At 42.5% G+C, this 17,312-nt stretch overlaps 2 protein-coding genes across 6 annotated transcripts in view; one reads left to right on the top strand and one right to left on the bottom strand.

The window, feature by feature from the left end:
* Cep76 (centrosomal protein 76) overlaps window positions 1–5,087 on the bottom strand; it is a 31,513-nt gene extending 26,426 nt beyond the window's left edge. For 2 of the 5 annotated variants that reach the window (XM_040741665.1, XM_005074638.4), the window contains exons 1-4: window positions 4,888–5,087; window positions 3,946–4,101; window positions 1,291–1,363; window positions 309–533 (exon numbers count right to left, since the gene is read on the bottom strand). In XM_040741665.1, coding sequence (XP_040597599.1) covers window positions 309–533; window positions 1,291–1,363; window positions 3,946–4,101; window positions 4,888–4,950 — 517 coding nt within the window. In that variant the 5' untranslated portion in view covers window positions 4,951–5,087. The other 3 variants (XM_040741666.1, XM_040741667.1, XM_040741668.1) reach the window with 3 other exon arrangements.
* Window positions 5,088–5,233: 146 nt separating this feature from the next.
* Window positions 5,234–15,795, top strand: Psmg2 (proteasome assembly chaperone 2). The gene is made up of 7 exons (XM_005074637.4): window positions 5,234–5,496; window positions 6,751–6,922; window positions 9,055–9,113; window positions 11,279–11,397; window positions 12,260–12,433; window positions 13,709–13,829; window positions 15,436–15,795. The coding sequence occupies exons 1-7, from the start codon at window positions 5,440–5,442 to the stop codon at window positions 15,523–15,525; spliced, it is 792 nt and encodes a 263-aa protein (XP_005074694.1). The 5' UTR covers window positions 5,234–5,439; the 3' UTR covers window positions 15,526–15,795.
* The last annotated feature ends 1,517 nt before the right edge of the window (window positions 15,796–17,312 follow it).

Below are 17,312 nucleotides of genomic sequence, written 5' to 3'. Positions count from 1 at the left end.
GAACAGCCTCCAAAGCCACAGAGAAAACAGAGAAACCCTGTCTTAAAAAAAAACACACACACACACAAAAAAAGCGCACTGGAGAAGAAAACTAGAGACACTCATTTACTATAATCAATCTCTCTCCTCCCCAACCCCACAAGGTCTCACTATGGAACTCAAGATATCTGACTGCTTCTGTGCCCTGAACGCTGAGATTAAAAACTGAGCCACCAGGCCAGGTTTATAATCTCTATCGTAGAAGCTGTGGCAGTTGTTCTACAATAAAAAACAAACAAACTTAATTAGATACCATTACATAGTCTTACCTAAACTTTCTCTGTGAACTTCAAGCAAAAAGCCGTCATGGAAATCTGGTTCACAAGCACATGGAACAGGTTTTGAACGAAAACGTTGGTTCCGATAATGTAAACATAAAGTAAAAGTTGAACAAACTTGTCCTGGTAAAGGTTCAGGTTCTTGCAGATGTTCCAAGAAAGCTTTTCCACCCAAAACCTGAAGGTAAAGATACCTCCGTGTTGGATCAATATTAGCTGCAAAGTGTAGCAACATATGAGGAAACTGCCAAATAACTGAATAAATGTGATCATGACATTAGAAACAACTTGATAGAAATAAAGACTTTCACGTAAATAAATGAATAAATATATAAGTAGATGAATCACCCAATTTACTATGTAGCAGAATCATCTGTGTTATGGCAAGGAGAGATGTATAATATGATATTCTTTATTGAATGTACAGTCTCACTATGTTTGAGAGAATCAAAGCAAAGTTTAGTACCTTTGCTTTTTAGCTGTTTGTAAGGCATATTATCACCTCCACAAGCCAACTCAGATCATTACGAACTTGGTAACTATATTTATCTAATTATTTTACTATATTAAAACAGCAAGCACATTCAGTTTTCTTTGTTTTGGGGACAGGGTCTCTCTGTGTATCTCTGGCTGTACTGGAACACAATATGTAGACCAGGCTGGCCTTGAACTCACAGAGATCCACCTGTCTCTGCCTCCCAAGTGCTGGGATTAAAGGTGTTGTACCACAGTTTTTATAAAATATACATTAAGACATAAGAAAGCAATGCTCCTGATTGTAGTCTAACAGTACTATAAAGTATATCATATATTTCATACAAAATACCATCTAAGTTTTAGGTTAACAACAAATTTTAAGTACTTCACTTTGAAAAGAAAAACTTGAAAATTTTCTATCAAATGCCAAATACTATAGCAGGTCCATTACCAATCACAACCAAGTTTATGTTAAAAAAAATATATGTATACATACTTTTTTTTAATGTTGACTGCTTATCGAAAGCAACTGTTTGCTTTGGAGAAGGGAGTTCTTGATCAACACTATCCTAAAAAAGTAAGGAAGAATACAAATTAGAAAATAAAAATCCTAGTTGAGAGAATGGCAGTGGCAGAACAAAACAGTATCGGATGAGGCTCCATCAAAAAGTAGAGCAACGTGAAGAGACTGGTCCTGTGGAACGATACCCACAAGATCCCAGGATGGGGGCAGACACGGGGTATCCCAGAGCAGCTCTGGTGAGGACCCAGCGAGGATGGTGTACCCGAAAACCAGAGGCCCTGAGCCAGACCAGCAACTCATTGCAATGAGCATTTGCCAGTCAAGCTGGTGGGAGAAAGGGGTGTGCAACAGGACCCACCAAAGCCCCCAGTGCCATCAGGACGGACGAAGAGGTGATGGAGAAGTAGGAGGGAGGGAAAAGCAGAGATTTTCTGTTCCTGCTGTGGTTTTTGTTCTGTTTTGGGTTATTGGGTTTTGTTGTTGTTGTTGCTTTTGCTTGCTTGCTTACCTTGTTTTGTTTTCTTGGGGGGGGGGGGAGTGTTGCAGCAGGGATGAGCAGGGATATGGGGGTACCAGGAGGTGAACAAAATTATGGTATATGATATGGAACCCCCAAAGAATCAATAAAAACGTTTTTAAAAAGTAGAGCAAGAGATTAGGTCAGACTGCCCCCTAAAGCATAGATCGATAGATAGATTGATAGATAGATAGATAGATAGATAGATAGATAGATAGATAGATAGATAGATAATGTGGATTGAAAACAAACCAAAGGCTTTATTTTCCTAGCTTAATAAGATGAAAATAAACAGCTGCATAAGAGATTGAACTGGTAAAAGCTAATATGAAGGGATTCAATTGGCTTTAATTCTTGCCATCCACAATTTTTTCCTTAAAGTTTTTGTTGTTGTTGTTGTTTGAGACTGGGTTTTTCTATATAGCCCTGGCCGTCCTGGAGGTTGCTATGCAGATCAGACTGGCCTCCAATTCACTGAGATCTGTCTGTCCACCTCCCAAGTCCTGGAACTAAAGGTATGCACCACTGAGCCTGGCCTTAAAAGGAAACCTATACCTACCTTAAACATGGCTAACCTTCCTTTAAACCCTAAATTAACATTTGGCTTCTGGGGATAGAGGCATGTGCCTGCACTAAAGAGGCAGAGCAGTAGGTGGATCTCTGTGAGTTCAATGCCAGCCTTGTCTACATAGTAGGTTTCAGGACAGCCAGAGCTGTATAGTGAGACCCTGTCTCAAAACAACAACAACAACAACAAAAAACCAGCAACAACAAAGCACTCCACCATGAACTGATTTTTAAAAAGTAACACTTGGCCACCTACTGGTGGCACACACCTTTAACTCCAGGACTTAAAAGGCAAAGGCAGGAGAATCTCTGGAGTTCAAAGTCAGCCAGGTCTGCAGTACAAGTTCAAGGACAGCCAGAATTACAGAGAAACCTTGTCTTGAAAAACAGAACAAAAATAACAAAACAAAAACATAAAAAGTAACATGCATGAAGCAGAGGCTGCTAATAGGTCAGTTTTTATAACAACCCTCAAAACCCAAAAGATGATAATATATTAAAGTACTCAGTTCTCTAGGGTACAGGAGTCCATCCTATTTTTAATAGAGTATTCCTATATTGAGGTCACAGTTCTTCATTATCGCCTCATTTTCAAAGTAAGGCCTACTTACTGAGTGTACCAGGAGACAGCCCACTACTGACCTATTTGTACGGAGATCTGAAGGGTTTACGAAGTCAATTCTTAAGGAATTTTCTAAGTGTATTTGCTTTAAAAACAGGCCTAACTAACTAAATGACAGCTCTACAGGGTAACAGGAGTTTCTGGCACTTCAGAGAAAGAAAGATAGTGTACACCTTCCATCTAATCAGCACTATCTGCTAACTCATGGTGGGGCCAACCGAAAACCACAGAAAAGGAGCCCGGCCAAAGTGGTGGCACATGCCTTCAATCCAGCACAGAAGGTAGAAACAGGCAGGATCAGGATCTCTTGAGTTCAAGGCCAGCGTGATCCACAGAGCAAGTCAAAGAAACTCTGTCAGGAAAAGAGAAAGGGAAAGGAAAAGCAAAAGGAGAAGGAAAGGGAGAAGGGAAAGGGAAAGGGAAAGGAGAAGGAAAAGGGGAGGGAAAGGAAAAGGGAAATGGAAAGGAAAGCAACAACAACAACAAAAAGACCAGAGAAAAGGATATTATAGGAGCTGTAGAGGTGACTCAGCAGGTTTAGAGCACCTGTTGCTCTTGCAGAGGACCTGGGTTCAATTCCCAACACCCTGATGGTGATTCACTCCACTTACACGGGATCGAAGCCCTTGCAAACCATGGGAACCAGGCATGCAAGTGGTAAACAAAGTCACACGCAGGCAAAACCACCATACACATAAAACAAGTCTGGCCTATGGATCGAGTTCTGGGACAGCCAGGACACGGAGAAACACTGGGGGGGGGGAACAGATGACACAACCAAAACGCTAAGCAAAATGGCTATTACTAGCCAGAATGAACTTACAGTGGTTTTACAAAAGAGGAGCCCCAAGTATGGACCCTATAAATTTAGACACAAGCAAATATTCACTCTTTCAATTTGTTTACCTAGAAAATTACTCACAGTCACAAAATTAAGTTCTTTCATTACATCATCAATGATTCCTCGACGTCTAAGAGCTTTGATCAGATCTTCTGTTGATAAATGTTGTTGATCAGGCGCCAATTCTTCTCGTATAGTCTCGGCAAGAATTTCTCTTATTCTGCCATGGACATCCATCTGTGGAGAAAACGAACATTACAATTTACAACATTACAAAGCAATGAGACACCACTTCTAGAGTTTTCAGCTTCAAAAACTAACGGCAAATGCCCAATGCCAAAGAGGTGGAAGGAATTTTTTTTTTGTTTTAAGCAAAACAGTAGAAGCAATCTGAACTGGTCATCAACTAACTAACTACCTTTATTGCTGGTTGCCCACAAATAATTCAACGAAAACAAATCTAAGAGAGGGAGTGGAGAATACCAAAAGAACACAGACATAGAAGAAGGCAGAACCAAAAGTAAATTGTTCCAGCTTTCCGCTTATTCAACTCTAAACTTATTAGTCAAGTCTATTTCCTTGCCTAAACGCTGGAAAAGCGAGTCTGTTTTCGAGGATTCGACAAAAGAAGCCAGCGGCTCGGCACACACCCGGGCGCACGAACACACCATAAAAGAGGCATTATTACTTCAGCTGACAGGCAGCAGCCGAGCGCCGCCGGTTCAAACTCGCGCTTCTTTCTCCCCGAAGCCCCAAGTGGGGTCAATGCGTTCGTCGTCAGTCATTCGGGTGCCGTGTCCCCCACTACTCCGTACTGCAGACTGGGGTTCCTGGCTTAAAGTAACCCTGACATCTCTCCTCGGACTACTTCTACGTGAGCTGGAGGAAGCCACCAGCGATCGCCTCCGTGTCACAGCCGTTCCACTCACCGGCGGCAGAGCCCTGAGCGCTCCCTGCGAGTCTCCCCCCGGGCCGATGCTTGCCCGGGGCTAAGCTCGGGGCCGCTCCGCCCGCGCTCCTCACCTTGCTCAGCTGCTGGTGGATGAGCTGCTTCAGCTCCGAGGCTTTCTCCGGAGGCAGCGACATGCCGACGCTAGCGCCTCGCGGCCGCCTCACACGCTGCAACCGCGGAGCTCGTCGTCCCGAACACGCAGCATCAGTGGCGGGCGGAGCACAAAGCGCCGCGGCGGCGCGGTCGCGTCAGACCCGGCAGGGCGGGAACCCGGCTGCGGCGGCGGGACAACGGAACTGTTTTCAAACCGTGCGGACGGACAGTCGCCGGGGCGGTCCTCCGAGTTGCCTGATCGGCGCCGTCCGCCGCGCCGCCTTCTCAGAGATTCCCTCCACCACCACCTCACGGGGTCGCCACTTCTTCGGCCGTCGGTCCCCTACCTACGCTCCGAGAAGCGCCGCTCGCCGCGCGCTTGAGGCCTCTTTCCGCGCTGCGATCAGGCAGAGCGCCGGCCGCCCGAAGGACCCGAAGGACCCCGGTCGGTCACGTGTTCCGCCTTCTGCTACTGGGGAGATCTCCATCGACCGGTCCGTGTTGGTGCTTTTCTCCCGCCCACTGCAGTCATGTTCGTTCCCTGCGGGGAGTCGATCCCCGATCTAACGGACTTCACACTCCTGATGGTGAGTCTCCACTTGAGTTTAGCACTATCGCCATCCCGACCCGGGAAACGCTACCTGGCCTTAGGAGAACCGGGCTCATGTTTCCACTTCTGGAGGTTCTGGCTGGAGGCGACCGTCCAAATTAGCACCGTTGTCGGCGCCGTCAGGGCTTGCCTACCATCTGTAGCCTTCATTGCCTATCAGCTGTGATGTTTGTAGATTGCAGATACATGGCGCGTGAGTCGGGCGGGGGAAATCCTTAAGCTTTATCCGTGAAAAGTCTCTTTTCAGGTAGCTTGGGTCAGACTGATCTGGGCCATCAGTTACCTTAACTGATCGTAGCTAACGGGCACTTGTAGAATTGCCCTTGTTTAGTCATCGTTTTTGATGAACATTCTGTTACTTGTCATTAAAGTTTACAAGGTAGTTAGAAACGCATGTGCATCCGTAAGAGCAATAAATAAGAAGGCAGACGTTTGAAAAAGATGCAAAAAAGACTTGAGATCATGGACCGGAGGAAGTCTGGGAGTGGTTTGAACAGGCCTGTATTCCCAATACTGCAAGGGTGCGGTTGGAAGGCGTCCACAGAACATCCTAAAGGAGACTTTGCCCCAATAAATAAACAGACCAACAAGAACAACAAAAATTGAGGGGAAGGGGCTAGAGAAATGGCTCAGTAATTAGAACCTGTAAGGTTCTTTCAGAGAATGGAGTTGTTAAAAGCTCACAATGGCCTATAACTCCATCTGCAGGGTCCCAGACACTCTTTGGGCTCCCTAGGGTACCCACACTTATATGTGCATGTACCCACAGTCAGACACACCATTTTAAAATGTTTTTAAATTTTAAACCTGGTGGTGGGAGGCAGAGGCAGGCAGATCTCTGTGAGTTCGAGGCCACCCTGGTGTACAGAGCAAGTTCCAGGACAGGCTGCAAAGCTACACAGAGAAACCCTGTCTCGAAAAACCAAAAAAGAAAAGAAAAAAAGAAAAAAGAAAAGAAAACTGTTATCAACTGTGGCTCTCCACTTTACCATTTTCAGGCTGTGGTCATTTGTCACCTAAAGTAAGCCTTTCCTTGATTACTTAAAATAGCGGGCACACATACACTGCATTCTTCCATAACACTTACTACCAAATGTTTTACTGCTTATCACGAATAAACCACTCCTTAATAGAATGTGTGCCTAAGCATAAGCATCTAGTACTTTTGCTATCTAAACTTCAAAGTGCTGCTAATTTTGGTGATTCATAGAGCATGTCTTTTTTATTTCAGCCGGCAGTATCTGTTGGAAATGTTGGCCAGCTTGCAATCGATCTGATTATTTCTACACTGAACATGTCTAAGATTGGTTATTTCTATACCGATTGCCTGGTGCCAATGGTTGGAAACAATCCTTATGCAACTGAAGAAGAAGATTCAAAAGAACTCAGTATAAATACTGAAGGTACGTCTATGGGATTTTTTTCTGTGTACAGTATTTAGCTATTTGATAGACTCTCACTGTATAGCACAGGCTTCTTTGGAACTCCTGGGCCTCCTGTGAATGATTGTGTACAGCTTGAGTTCCTTTAAATTAGGAATAGATGCTAAGAAACAAAGTACATAGACACTTAGCTATGGTGAAACTCACTACTCTGCTAACCTGAAACATTAATTAGAGGCTGGAGAGATGCTCAGTGGTAAGAAATAGTTGCTGCTCTTCCAGAGACCTGAATGTAGTTCCCAGCACCCACACCAGGCTGGTCAGAACTACCTGTAACTCCAGCTCTGGAGTATCTGACATCTTCATCGTCTTCTGGCATTCATGGGTTGGTGTGTGTGTGTGTGTGTGTGTGTGTGTGTGTGTGTGTGTGTGTGTGTATACGTACACAACTAAAAAAATCATATACTATGTAAGGATTTTTTGTTTTGTTTTTGTGAGACCCTGATTGTCCTAGAACTTGCTTTGTAGACCAGGCTGTCCTTGAATTCACAGAGATCCACCTGCCTTTGCCTCCTGAGTGCTAGGATTAAAGGCATGCACCACTATATCCAGCAAGTTTTTTAACTTAAAGAATTAAAAGAAATAGATTATAAACCAAACTTGGTGGCATTACTCCTATACTCCAGCTACACAGTAGGGTGAGACAGGGTGATTGCTTGAACAGAATTCAAGACCTAAAGGAACGAGCTAAAGAAAGGTTGTAGAAGCCGGGCAGTGGTGGCGCATGCCTTTAATCCCAGCACTCAGGAGGCAGAGGCAGGCAGATCTCTGGGAGTTCGAGGCTGGGCTGGACTGACAGCCTGGAAAACAATACAGAGAAACCCTGTCTCGTAAAAACCAAAAAAGAAAGAAAGATTGTAGAGCTAAGAACTTGTATTTTTGTGTGTGTTTTGATTACTCTTCATTTTATTCATTGAGGCACAGTCAAGTAAACCCAGAGTCCCATGATATAGCTAGTCTGGCTAGCCAGCTTGCTTCTAGGATCCCTTGTCTTTACCTTCTGAGAGGTGGGATTACAGGTGAGCCACCACATCCACCATGACTGTATAAATGCATGGTTTATCAGTCAGGGTTTTCTAGAGCAACAGAACTGATAAAATATGTGTGTTCCAAAGTCACAGAGAAACCCTGTGTTGAAAAACAAAAAAACCCACACATGTAAATAGAATACGTGGGTGGGTGGGTGGACGGATGGACGGACGGACGGACGGACAGTGGCTGACTAGGGTCTGGGGTCTGGCTGGTCCAAAAATGGCTGAACCTTGAAGAAAAGGCCAAGAATCCAGAAATTATTCAGTCAGTGAAGTTAGACACTTCAGCTGGTCTTCAGTCCATGTTGGCGTCCTGAAGAAGTAGGTTCTTTTTGTTTTTGTTGTAGTTGTTGTTTGTTTTTTGAGACAGCGTTTCTCTTTGTAGCCCTGGCTGCCCTGGAACTCACAGAGATCCATCTGCCTTTGCCTCCCAGGTTCTGGGATTAAGGATGTGTGCCACCACTGCCTGGCAGAGAAATAAGTTCTATTACCAGCAAAAGATTGCCTCAGCAACAGAATAGGTGAACTTGCCAGCTAGAGTGAAGGCAAGCATGCAAAAAGCAAGCACTTCCTTTTTCCAAGTTGTTGTCCATGAGCTGCCACCAGAAGGTGCTGCCCGGATTTAGGGAGGATCTTCCCAAAAGAAAATCCTTCACAAGTGTGTTTTAGTTGGTTCCAGATGGAGTCTGACGATGTTAACCATCACATGTGGGTTCTAAGGATCCGAACTCTGATCTTCACACTTGTACATCACCCCTAAAGCCTGTTGAAATATTTAAGTGAGCCTACTGGTGGTGGCGCATGCCTTTAATCCCAGCACTCGGGAGGCAGAGGCAGGCGGATCTCTGTGAGTTCGAGGCCAGCCTGGTCTACAAGAGCTAGTTCCAGGACAACCTCCAAAGCCACAGAGAAAACCTTGTCTTGAAAAATCAAAAAAAAAAAAAAAATTAAGTGCAGAAGCTATTGTAATTTAACTATTACTTATCATACTAATGATTTCAACTGAGCAACTACTTCAGTGTAGCCTGTCCTGTGACTCCCTTTTTCTTCTCATCTTTGTAGTATATGCATTACCATCAAGGAAGCTAGTGGTGCTTCAGTTAAGATCCATTTTCATTAAGGTTGGTATATTTACTTTATAAAATTCATTAGAGTATAGCAACAAAACACAAAGTCAAAGTGGCATTAAAAGCCAAGACAATTATTCCTCCTGTATTGTTATGTATTCTTAGGGAAGGTCTGATTTGTTAAAAATTTCATAGTATTTCTGGTGTGTTACTATCGTTTCCTTTTTATATTGGAAGGAATTGTGTCTTATATCATGAGTTTTAATACATTCCCAATTCGGGTAGCTCTGCAGAAAAATGTTGGTATATGGATCATTTATCAAAACATGCTCTAGCCACCACAGCTCAATTATACAAAGTTACTGTCATCACTCAAGCTCCTGTTTTACTCTTCCCCCAGCCCTTCCATAAACACTTAGTTTGTTTTCCAACTATAATACCAGTGATTATCTAAACCAAGTCAAATAACTTCTCTTCCTCCTTAAAATCCCCAGGGGCTTCCCATCTCTCAAAATGAATCCACAGTCCTTCACCAGGACCTATGAAACTCTGTGCCTGGCCATCTGATAAAACAATCTCTAGTTCTGTGTATCTATCTGTATATTCTATGTAGGTTCACAAAGCAAGAGAATGCCATAACATTGTCATACCGGACAGTGGTGGCTCACGACTTTAATCCCTCTACAGGCAGAAATAGGCAGATCTCTGTGAGTTTTAGTCCAGCCTGGTCTACAGTGAGTTCCAGGACAAGGCTCCAAAGATACAGAGAAACCCTGCCTCTAACTCCCTGCCCACCCCCGCCCCCAAAAGGAAACATTGCCATGATTGCAGAGAGTTCTGTCATTAGCTGCTCTGCATATCCAACCTTCAGCCACACTGGTGCTTATGGTGGTGTTCAGACACTAAATTCACTCCATCTCAGAGTCTGTTTCGCTACCTGAAATGCTTTCCTGCTAAAGACTCCCTTCTCTTTAGTGTTTGCTTGCCTTCCCAGCCCACGTCATGTCTGCTCATCCTATGCTCTCTTCAGAAGTCCTCATTACCTGCCATCACATATACTTACTACCTCACTGGTGGAGAGTGAATAAGAGTGACATCATGACACTCACTGCCCTACCCAGCTCCTAGGATAGTGCTTTCCACACAGAGAAATTTAGTAAACATTTGTTGACTGGATTATTTATTGTCTGTTCAGGAGGTCAAAATAAGAAGGTTCTTGTTTTGTTTTTGGAAACCAGAGTCTGTTATGTAGTTGATTCAGCCTCACTGATGTGCACTATTATGCCCTGTTAAGAGTTTACTGGAGGGCCTGGCTGTAGTAGCAGTGCACACACAACACTCAGGAGGCAGAGGCAGGTGGATCTCTTTGTTGAAGGTCACCCCGTCTACAAAGTGAGATCCAGAACAGCCAGAACTACACATATCTTCCCCCTACCCTCCAAGCAAAAAAATTCAATGGAAAAGTTAACTGTAGTTTCTAATTTTTTTACCTAAATGTATGTGGCAAAGAGTACAAATAAAAATTCTTCCAGTGAAGAAATAGAACATTATCAGCCATCCAAGAACAGGTAGTGATAAGGTAAATCATTATTATAGAGGTGGCTGGCTCCTAGAGAAGATGTTTCTTTATGTCTAGCTTCCTTTCCTCAGTGTTTTGTGTGAGGTCCACCTGTGCCTCACAGTGGCCTGCTCATTCTCTTTCTCTGTGACATTGTTATTTAAGTGCACCATTGCACCACTAATGCTACGTTTGTTTATGTCTTTTTCCATGATACTGCTTTTATATTTGTTTGTCTGGGATGTGTGTGTGTTTTTGTTTTCCTTTGAGAAATCAAACCAGATATTCATTCCCTTGCGTTCATCTGATTATTTCCTTGTGATCATAGAACAATGAAATTTCTAATAATACCTCATAGATCACTATGTAGTTGGTTATTAAGTACGATAGATTAAATAAAGAGAAGAGAAATTTTCCTAAGGATAGAGGTCTACATTCTTCACACTTTATTTTATGTTTATAAAGATATATTAAATCCTTGATCTTTGCCCTTCATTTTCAGTTTAAAAGAAGTGAATTTGATGGTACCGATCATTTTAGTGGCAGTAAATCCTATCACTCATCATTACATGAAGCTGATACATAAATGGTTACATAGGTTAGTTTTATATTCATATCTCATGTTCATATTTTCTTTCTTCTATCTCAATGGCATACGAAGTATAAATCCAAGTCATTCTGTGAAGCACTGCTGGCCTGGGTGAAAAGCAGCGGCTGTGCCAGGGTTATTGTTCTTTCGAGCAGCCACTCATATCAGCGTAATGATGCACAGCTTCGCAGGTATGTTCTTGCCTTTGTTACAGTTTATACTGTGGCCATTTGTGGTGTTTGAGACAGGGTTTTCTGTTTAACAGCTCTCACTGGCCTCGAACTCATAGAAACAAGATGCCACTACATTTGCCTGCCTCTGCCTCTTAGGTGGTGGTACCATCACCATTTGGCTTGTTTATTAAAAATTTAAAGGCCAGTTATATCCTTTCCTAACTGGAATTTAGAAACAAGGAAATGAAAGGCAAGAGAAGGCTAGATCCTTTAGCTTTTCTGAGGCTAATACTGCTGGGTATAAGGAAGATAACTTTTTATGGCACAAGGGTCAAACCAAGGTCTCATGCATAGAAGCACTCTATCTCTGAGTGAGCTATACTCCCAGACTCTAAATTAACTAGATTAAACCAACATTATTATTTATTTCTCTGTATGCAACCATTTGTATTTGCAGAAATCCTTTTCGTACCCTAGTATGCCAGTAAATTAATGTGTTTCTACGGGGTGAGGAGGTGTACACATATTGTTGATCAAATCAGGTTGTGTAGATATGATGCATATATATAGAGTGTGTGTGTATGTGTGTTATGATTGTGCTGGAAATCAAACACAGAGCCATGTACACACCAAACACTGAACAAAATCCCCAGCCCCCAGAGTGCGTTCTTAAATATAAATAAGACAAAATTTACCAGAAATAGAAGCTGTTATACTTTATCACAAACTTTATAAAGCAGTATATTGGACTGCTCTTATTATTACTCTAAGATCTGACTTGTTTGCGTAGTTGGGTTTTTTTTTGTTTTTTTTTTTTTTGAGATGGGTTTCTCTGGTATTTGTAATTTTTTTTAAAAACATAATATTATGATTTATCTAGTACTCCCTTCCGGTACCTGCTTACACCTTCTATGCAAAAGAGTGTTCAAAATAAAATTAAGAGCCTTAACTGGCTAGAAATGGAAAAAAGTCCATGCATTCCTGAAATGAGTGATTCTGAAATTTGTATCCGCATTCCTGGAGGTGGAATCACAAAAACACTCTATGATGAAAGGTAAGTTTGTCTGCTTGTGTCTCACTGTCTGCTTAACAGACAGTAAGTATGTGTAGCCCTAGTTGCCCTTGGACCCACATGCAGGATGAGACTTCACAAGGCCACATTTCTTGGTTGGCCAGTCAGTCTCAATCACCATCTCTCTTTCTCTGCTGTTTTTTGTTTCATTTTGTTTCTGAGCATGAGCTCACATGTCCTAGGCTGACCCAATCTAGCAGCCTTCCTGCCTCAGTCTCCATAGCGCTAGGACTGCAGTGTGTGCCTCTGTGAGGGAGGCTCTTAACCCTCTTTCAGATGAGGAGCAGTAGAACTCAGAAGTAACTTTACTAACACATCTGCTGAGACAGCTAGAGTTCGAATCCTGACATTCTGTTCTTGTTCCTATGATTCCAGGTGATTCATGAATAAGATGGAGACAGTTTTTAAAAAATCTGCAAGCTGGACAGTGGTGGGGCAGGTGATCTCCGAGTTCAAGGCCAGTCTGGTCTACAGAGTGAGTTCCAGGACAGATAACTACATAGAGAAACCTTGTCTTGAAAAGAAGTATCTATAAGAAGGACTAACTTACTATTCCATATTCTTCCAGTTTTCCTTCACTGCTCTAGATGATTAAGAATGGAGCCAAGGCTGGTGTTTCACACTATAATCCCAGCACTTGGGACGTAGAGTCAAGAGGATCAAGAACTAAAGTCAGCCTCAGCTGTATAGCAAGTTTAAGACCAGTCTGCCACACAAGCACCTGTCCGTCCATGCCCTCCTTCCCCTCGGCCTCCAAGACAGGGTTTCTCTGTGTAACAGCTCTGGCTCTCTAGGAACTTGATTTGTAGACCAAGCTGACCTGGAACTCAGAGAGATCCACCTGCCGCTGCCTCCTGAGTGCTGGGATTAAAAGTGTATGCCACCACTGCCTGGCCAAGTCCCTGTCTTAAACACAACCTGAGTGATAATAAAATATCAAATAAAATGAGTCTCTGCCTCTGAGAACCACTCTCAAAGTAGACTTTTGAAGTAGATCGGGATGTGTCTCCTGTATAAGTAGCTAAGAATGGTTTTTCCTGAGGAAGGGAATGAGTCACACACTTGCATGCTCCCTAGGCTCCTGGGAAGCAGAATATATATGGGACAATAGGAGCTAAAAAAATCTTTCTTAGGGTGTGATGTTTTTTTTCTGACATGAGGCAGGTTAACTTACCTATAAAGATTCACACACACACGGCGATAAGCACCTTATATCAAGAGAAAACCCTGATGAATTGTTCTTTTTATTTCTTGTAGCTGTTCTAAAGAGATCCAAATGGCAGTTCTGCTGAAGTTTGTTTCAGAAGGGGACAATATCCCAGATGCTGTCAGCCTTGTGGAGTATCTTAATGAATGGATTCAAATACTCAAACCATCTGTAAGTCTGATCTGAGTTGTTCTCTGTGTATTAACTTGATTTTATGTGTAAGTAGACTAAAGAGATGAAAGTGTACAATAAATACACATCTTTACATAAAGTTTAGTTTGAGCCAAACTTAAATATAAGTGAGGTAGTTAACTAACCTGTTATCTCATCACTTGATTAAGGCATATTTCCAAACAGGAAAGTCTTAATTCCTCAGCGTGCTCACTTTATGTCACTGTATTTGTGACAGCAGCTTTTTGTTTTGTGGTTTTATTTGTTTGATTGGTTTAGTTTTTGAGACAAGGTTCTCTTCTATCTCTGGCTTTTCTGAAGTTTGCTATGTAGATCAAGCTGGCCTTGAACTCAGATCCGCCTGCTTCTGCCTCCCAGTACTGGGTTAAAAATATGTGCCCTCATGTCCTGTCCCAGATAGCTTCTTATATTAATAAGCTAGTATTCTGTGCAGTTCAGTGACTTAGGAAAGTAAAGTGTTGCTGTGACCATATGATCAGTACCATGGCTATTGAATATGCTAAACTTATCATAGTTTTCCCTGTGGTGAAATGAATGCTATACTCTTAGTTAGGGTTTCTATTGCTGCAACAAAAGACCTTGACCAAAAAGCAAATTGGGGAGGATTTATTCAGCTTACACTTGAGCATTGCTGTTCATTACTGAAGGAAGTCAGGACAGAAACTGAAACAGGGCAAGATCCTGGAGGTAAGAGCTGATGCAGAGGCCATGGAGGAGTGCTGCTTACTGGCTTACATCCATGGCTTGCTCAGTCTGCTTTCTTAAAGAACCCAGGACCTCCAGCCCAGGGATGGCCCCACCCACTACAGGCTGGGCCTGCCCCCATTGATCACTTAATTGAGAAGATGCCTTACCAATGGATCTCCATTTCTTCAGCTGAGGCTCCTTCCTCTGGTGACACTAGCCTGTGTCAAGTTGACACAGAATGAAATGAGAAATGAGCCTTTAGACCTTACAAAGCATCATGGGCCAGGGATTTTGCAAACCTTGAATCCCAGCATTCGGGCAGGGACAGACAGATTAAGTTTGAGGCCAGCCTGTCTACACAGATAGTTCAAGGACAGCCAGAGCTACATGATGAGAACTTGTCTCAACCCCTCCCCCTAAATCTGCAAGTCATTTTATGTTAAGCAACCCACCGCCCCCACCCCATTTTTAAAATTTTTTTTATTTTTATTTATATATTTGTTTATTATTTACTTTTTGGTTCTTTGAGACAGGGTTTCTCTGTATTGTTTTGGAGGCTGTCCTGGAACTCACTTTGTAGACCAGGCTGGCCTCAATCTCATGTAACTATACGAATTATATCTATGACTGTGTCCACCTTCCTAGCGCTGGTACTGCAGTGGTATACCACAATGCCCACCCTATGTACCTTTTGAATTTGATTTACTTAATACACTTTATTATCTGTAGTTCTGGCATTTATTTGAGATGAAACTTAGAAAATTATTTTATGTACAGATGTAGGAAACTTGTTGCTTTAATTTTTCCTAATAATGAAGACAAGCTACAAGTGTCAGGACCAAAAGAGAGATGTGAGTGACAAGATTGGAGATGAAAGTACCTTACTGTTGTGTTACAGAGTGACAGCCCTGCATCTGCCTTGCCATGGAAGGTCCCCAGCTCCTGGCGACTCCTCTTTGGCAGTGGACTTCCTCCTGCTCTGTTTTGATCATCCCAAAGAGATCATAAAATGAGCTGTCGATTATGTGCTACACAGAAATTTGTGCTGCCTTGGGGTATGTTAGAAATGGGTTTCACAGAAAAACCTCAAAGAAAAGAGGTTTTAGTTGTTACAAGAGTTATATACAGTAAGTGTAAATTTTGTACAATAAAACTTTATTACCTAAGCAGAGTATCTGAAAAGTATCCCTTTTTAAATCAGTACTGTACTAACTTCCTATTCTATTATAATAAATTATCACAAGCCTGGTGGAATGGAGCCATGTGTTTATTTTGTTTATTTTACACAGAGTCTTACAAGACTCCAGTCCAGCTGCTATCAGAGCTACTTTTCTGGAGAATGATCTGATAACTATTACAGTGATCCCAAAGCAAAAGTAGGAAGAGTAAAGGCTGCTTCTTGTTAAACTGAACAGTTTTTTTTTTTTAAACCAATTTCTCTGTAACTTTCACTGTCCAGTAAGTCAGACTGGCCTCAAAGTCAGATGTGCCTGCCTCTACCTCCCTGCTGGGATTAAAAGCCTGTGCCACCACCACCCAGCCAAAACAAGCAATTCTTAAGAAAATGTAATGGAGGAACTGGAGAGATAGCCCAGTGGTTAAGAGCATTCCTGTTCTTCCCAAGGTCCTAATTCAATTCCCAGCACCCACATGGCAACCCATAACTGCCTGATGCCCTCTTCTGGTGTGCAGATGTGCATGCAGACAATGTGCCCAAATACATCAAATACATGAATAAATAGTTTTTAAAAAAGAAAAAATTTAACAGTTATATATAGTGAACATCAGGGCTTGCAGTTTTATACAATAAACACTAATAGGCATAAGAAGTTACCTGGTCCTAATAGAACAATAGTGGATGACTTCAGTATCTTGCTGTTAATGTTTCCATATATTATCCAAGCAAAATCAGTAAAGAAACTTTAAACTATAACATAGACCAAATTGACTTAACAGACTTCCATCAAGCACACCTCTCATCAGCAGCCTGTGGGATCTCTAACAGTGGTTATATTCCATGCCACAGAGCAAGTCTTAACAAATATTAAAAAAACAAAATAATTTTATGAACTCTTAGTGTGAAAAAACTAGGCATAAAGTCCAGCAAGATGGGCAAAGGTGCTTGCTGTCAACCCTGACAAAAGATGAGTTCAAGTCCCACATGAATCAGCTCCCTTTGCTTGGCTAGGAAGCACAGCAGATCAGCCATGACCCTCTTGGCCTACATCTTTCACATGTAGTGACCATGGTAAGTATGTTAGGGACTCAGCAACTCAGCCCAGATGTGCACACAGTGTCTAACTGAAAAGCAGCCTGGGCTTCTCCAGTGACCTCTGTTGAAGCCGGGAATGAGAACTGAGTTCTGGCCTACCTTGACCCAGACATGATGACTTTCATTCCTAGAATGTGCCCAGTAAACTCAGACAAGACAAGTTAGAGGGCACAGGTGTCTGTCAAAAGCTCAGCTATCCTGGATGCATACAGCACCCAGGGCAGAACTGCTTTTCAGTCTTAGGAGAAAGATTTACAAGTCACTGATTTCATTGATGGCTCAGTGGTTAAGAGCATAGGCTGCCCTTCCAGAAGACCTAGATTCAGTTCCCAGCTCCCACAAGAAGACTCACAATTGTCTAACTCCAGTTCCAGGGAACCTAACACCCTCACACAGTCATACACGTAACGTAAGCAAAACACAAATGCATATAAAATAAAGATACATTTTTTTAAAAAGTCACAAACTTCAACAAACCTTCCAGCCTCCTCTAAAATTTACAA

This window comes from Mesocricetus auratus, unplaced genomic scaffold, assembly GCF_017639785.1.
Source record: "Mesocricetus auratus isolate SY011 unplaced genomic scaffold, BCM_Maur_2.0 Super-Scaffold_6730, whole genome shotgun sequence".
Lineage (NCBI taxonomy): Eukaryota > Metazoa > Chordata > Mammalia > Rodentia > Cricetidae > Mesocricetus > Mesocricetus auratus.
This window is presented reverse-complemented; position numbering and strand designations above follow the sequence as displayed.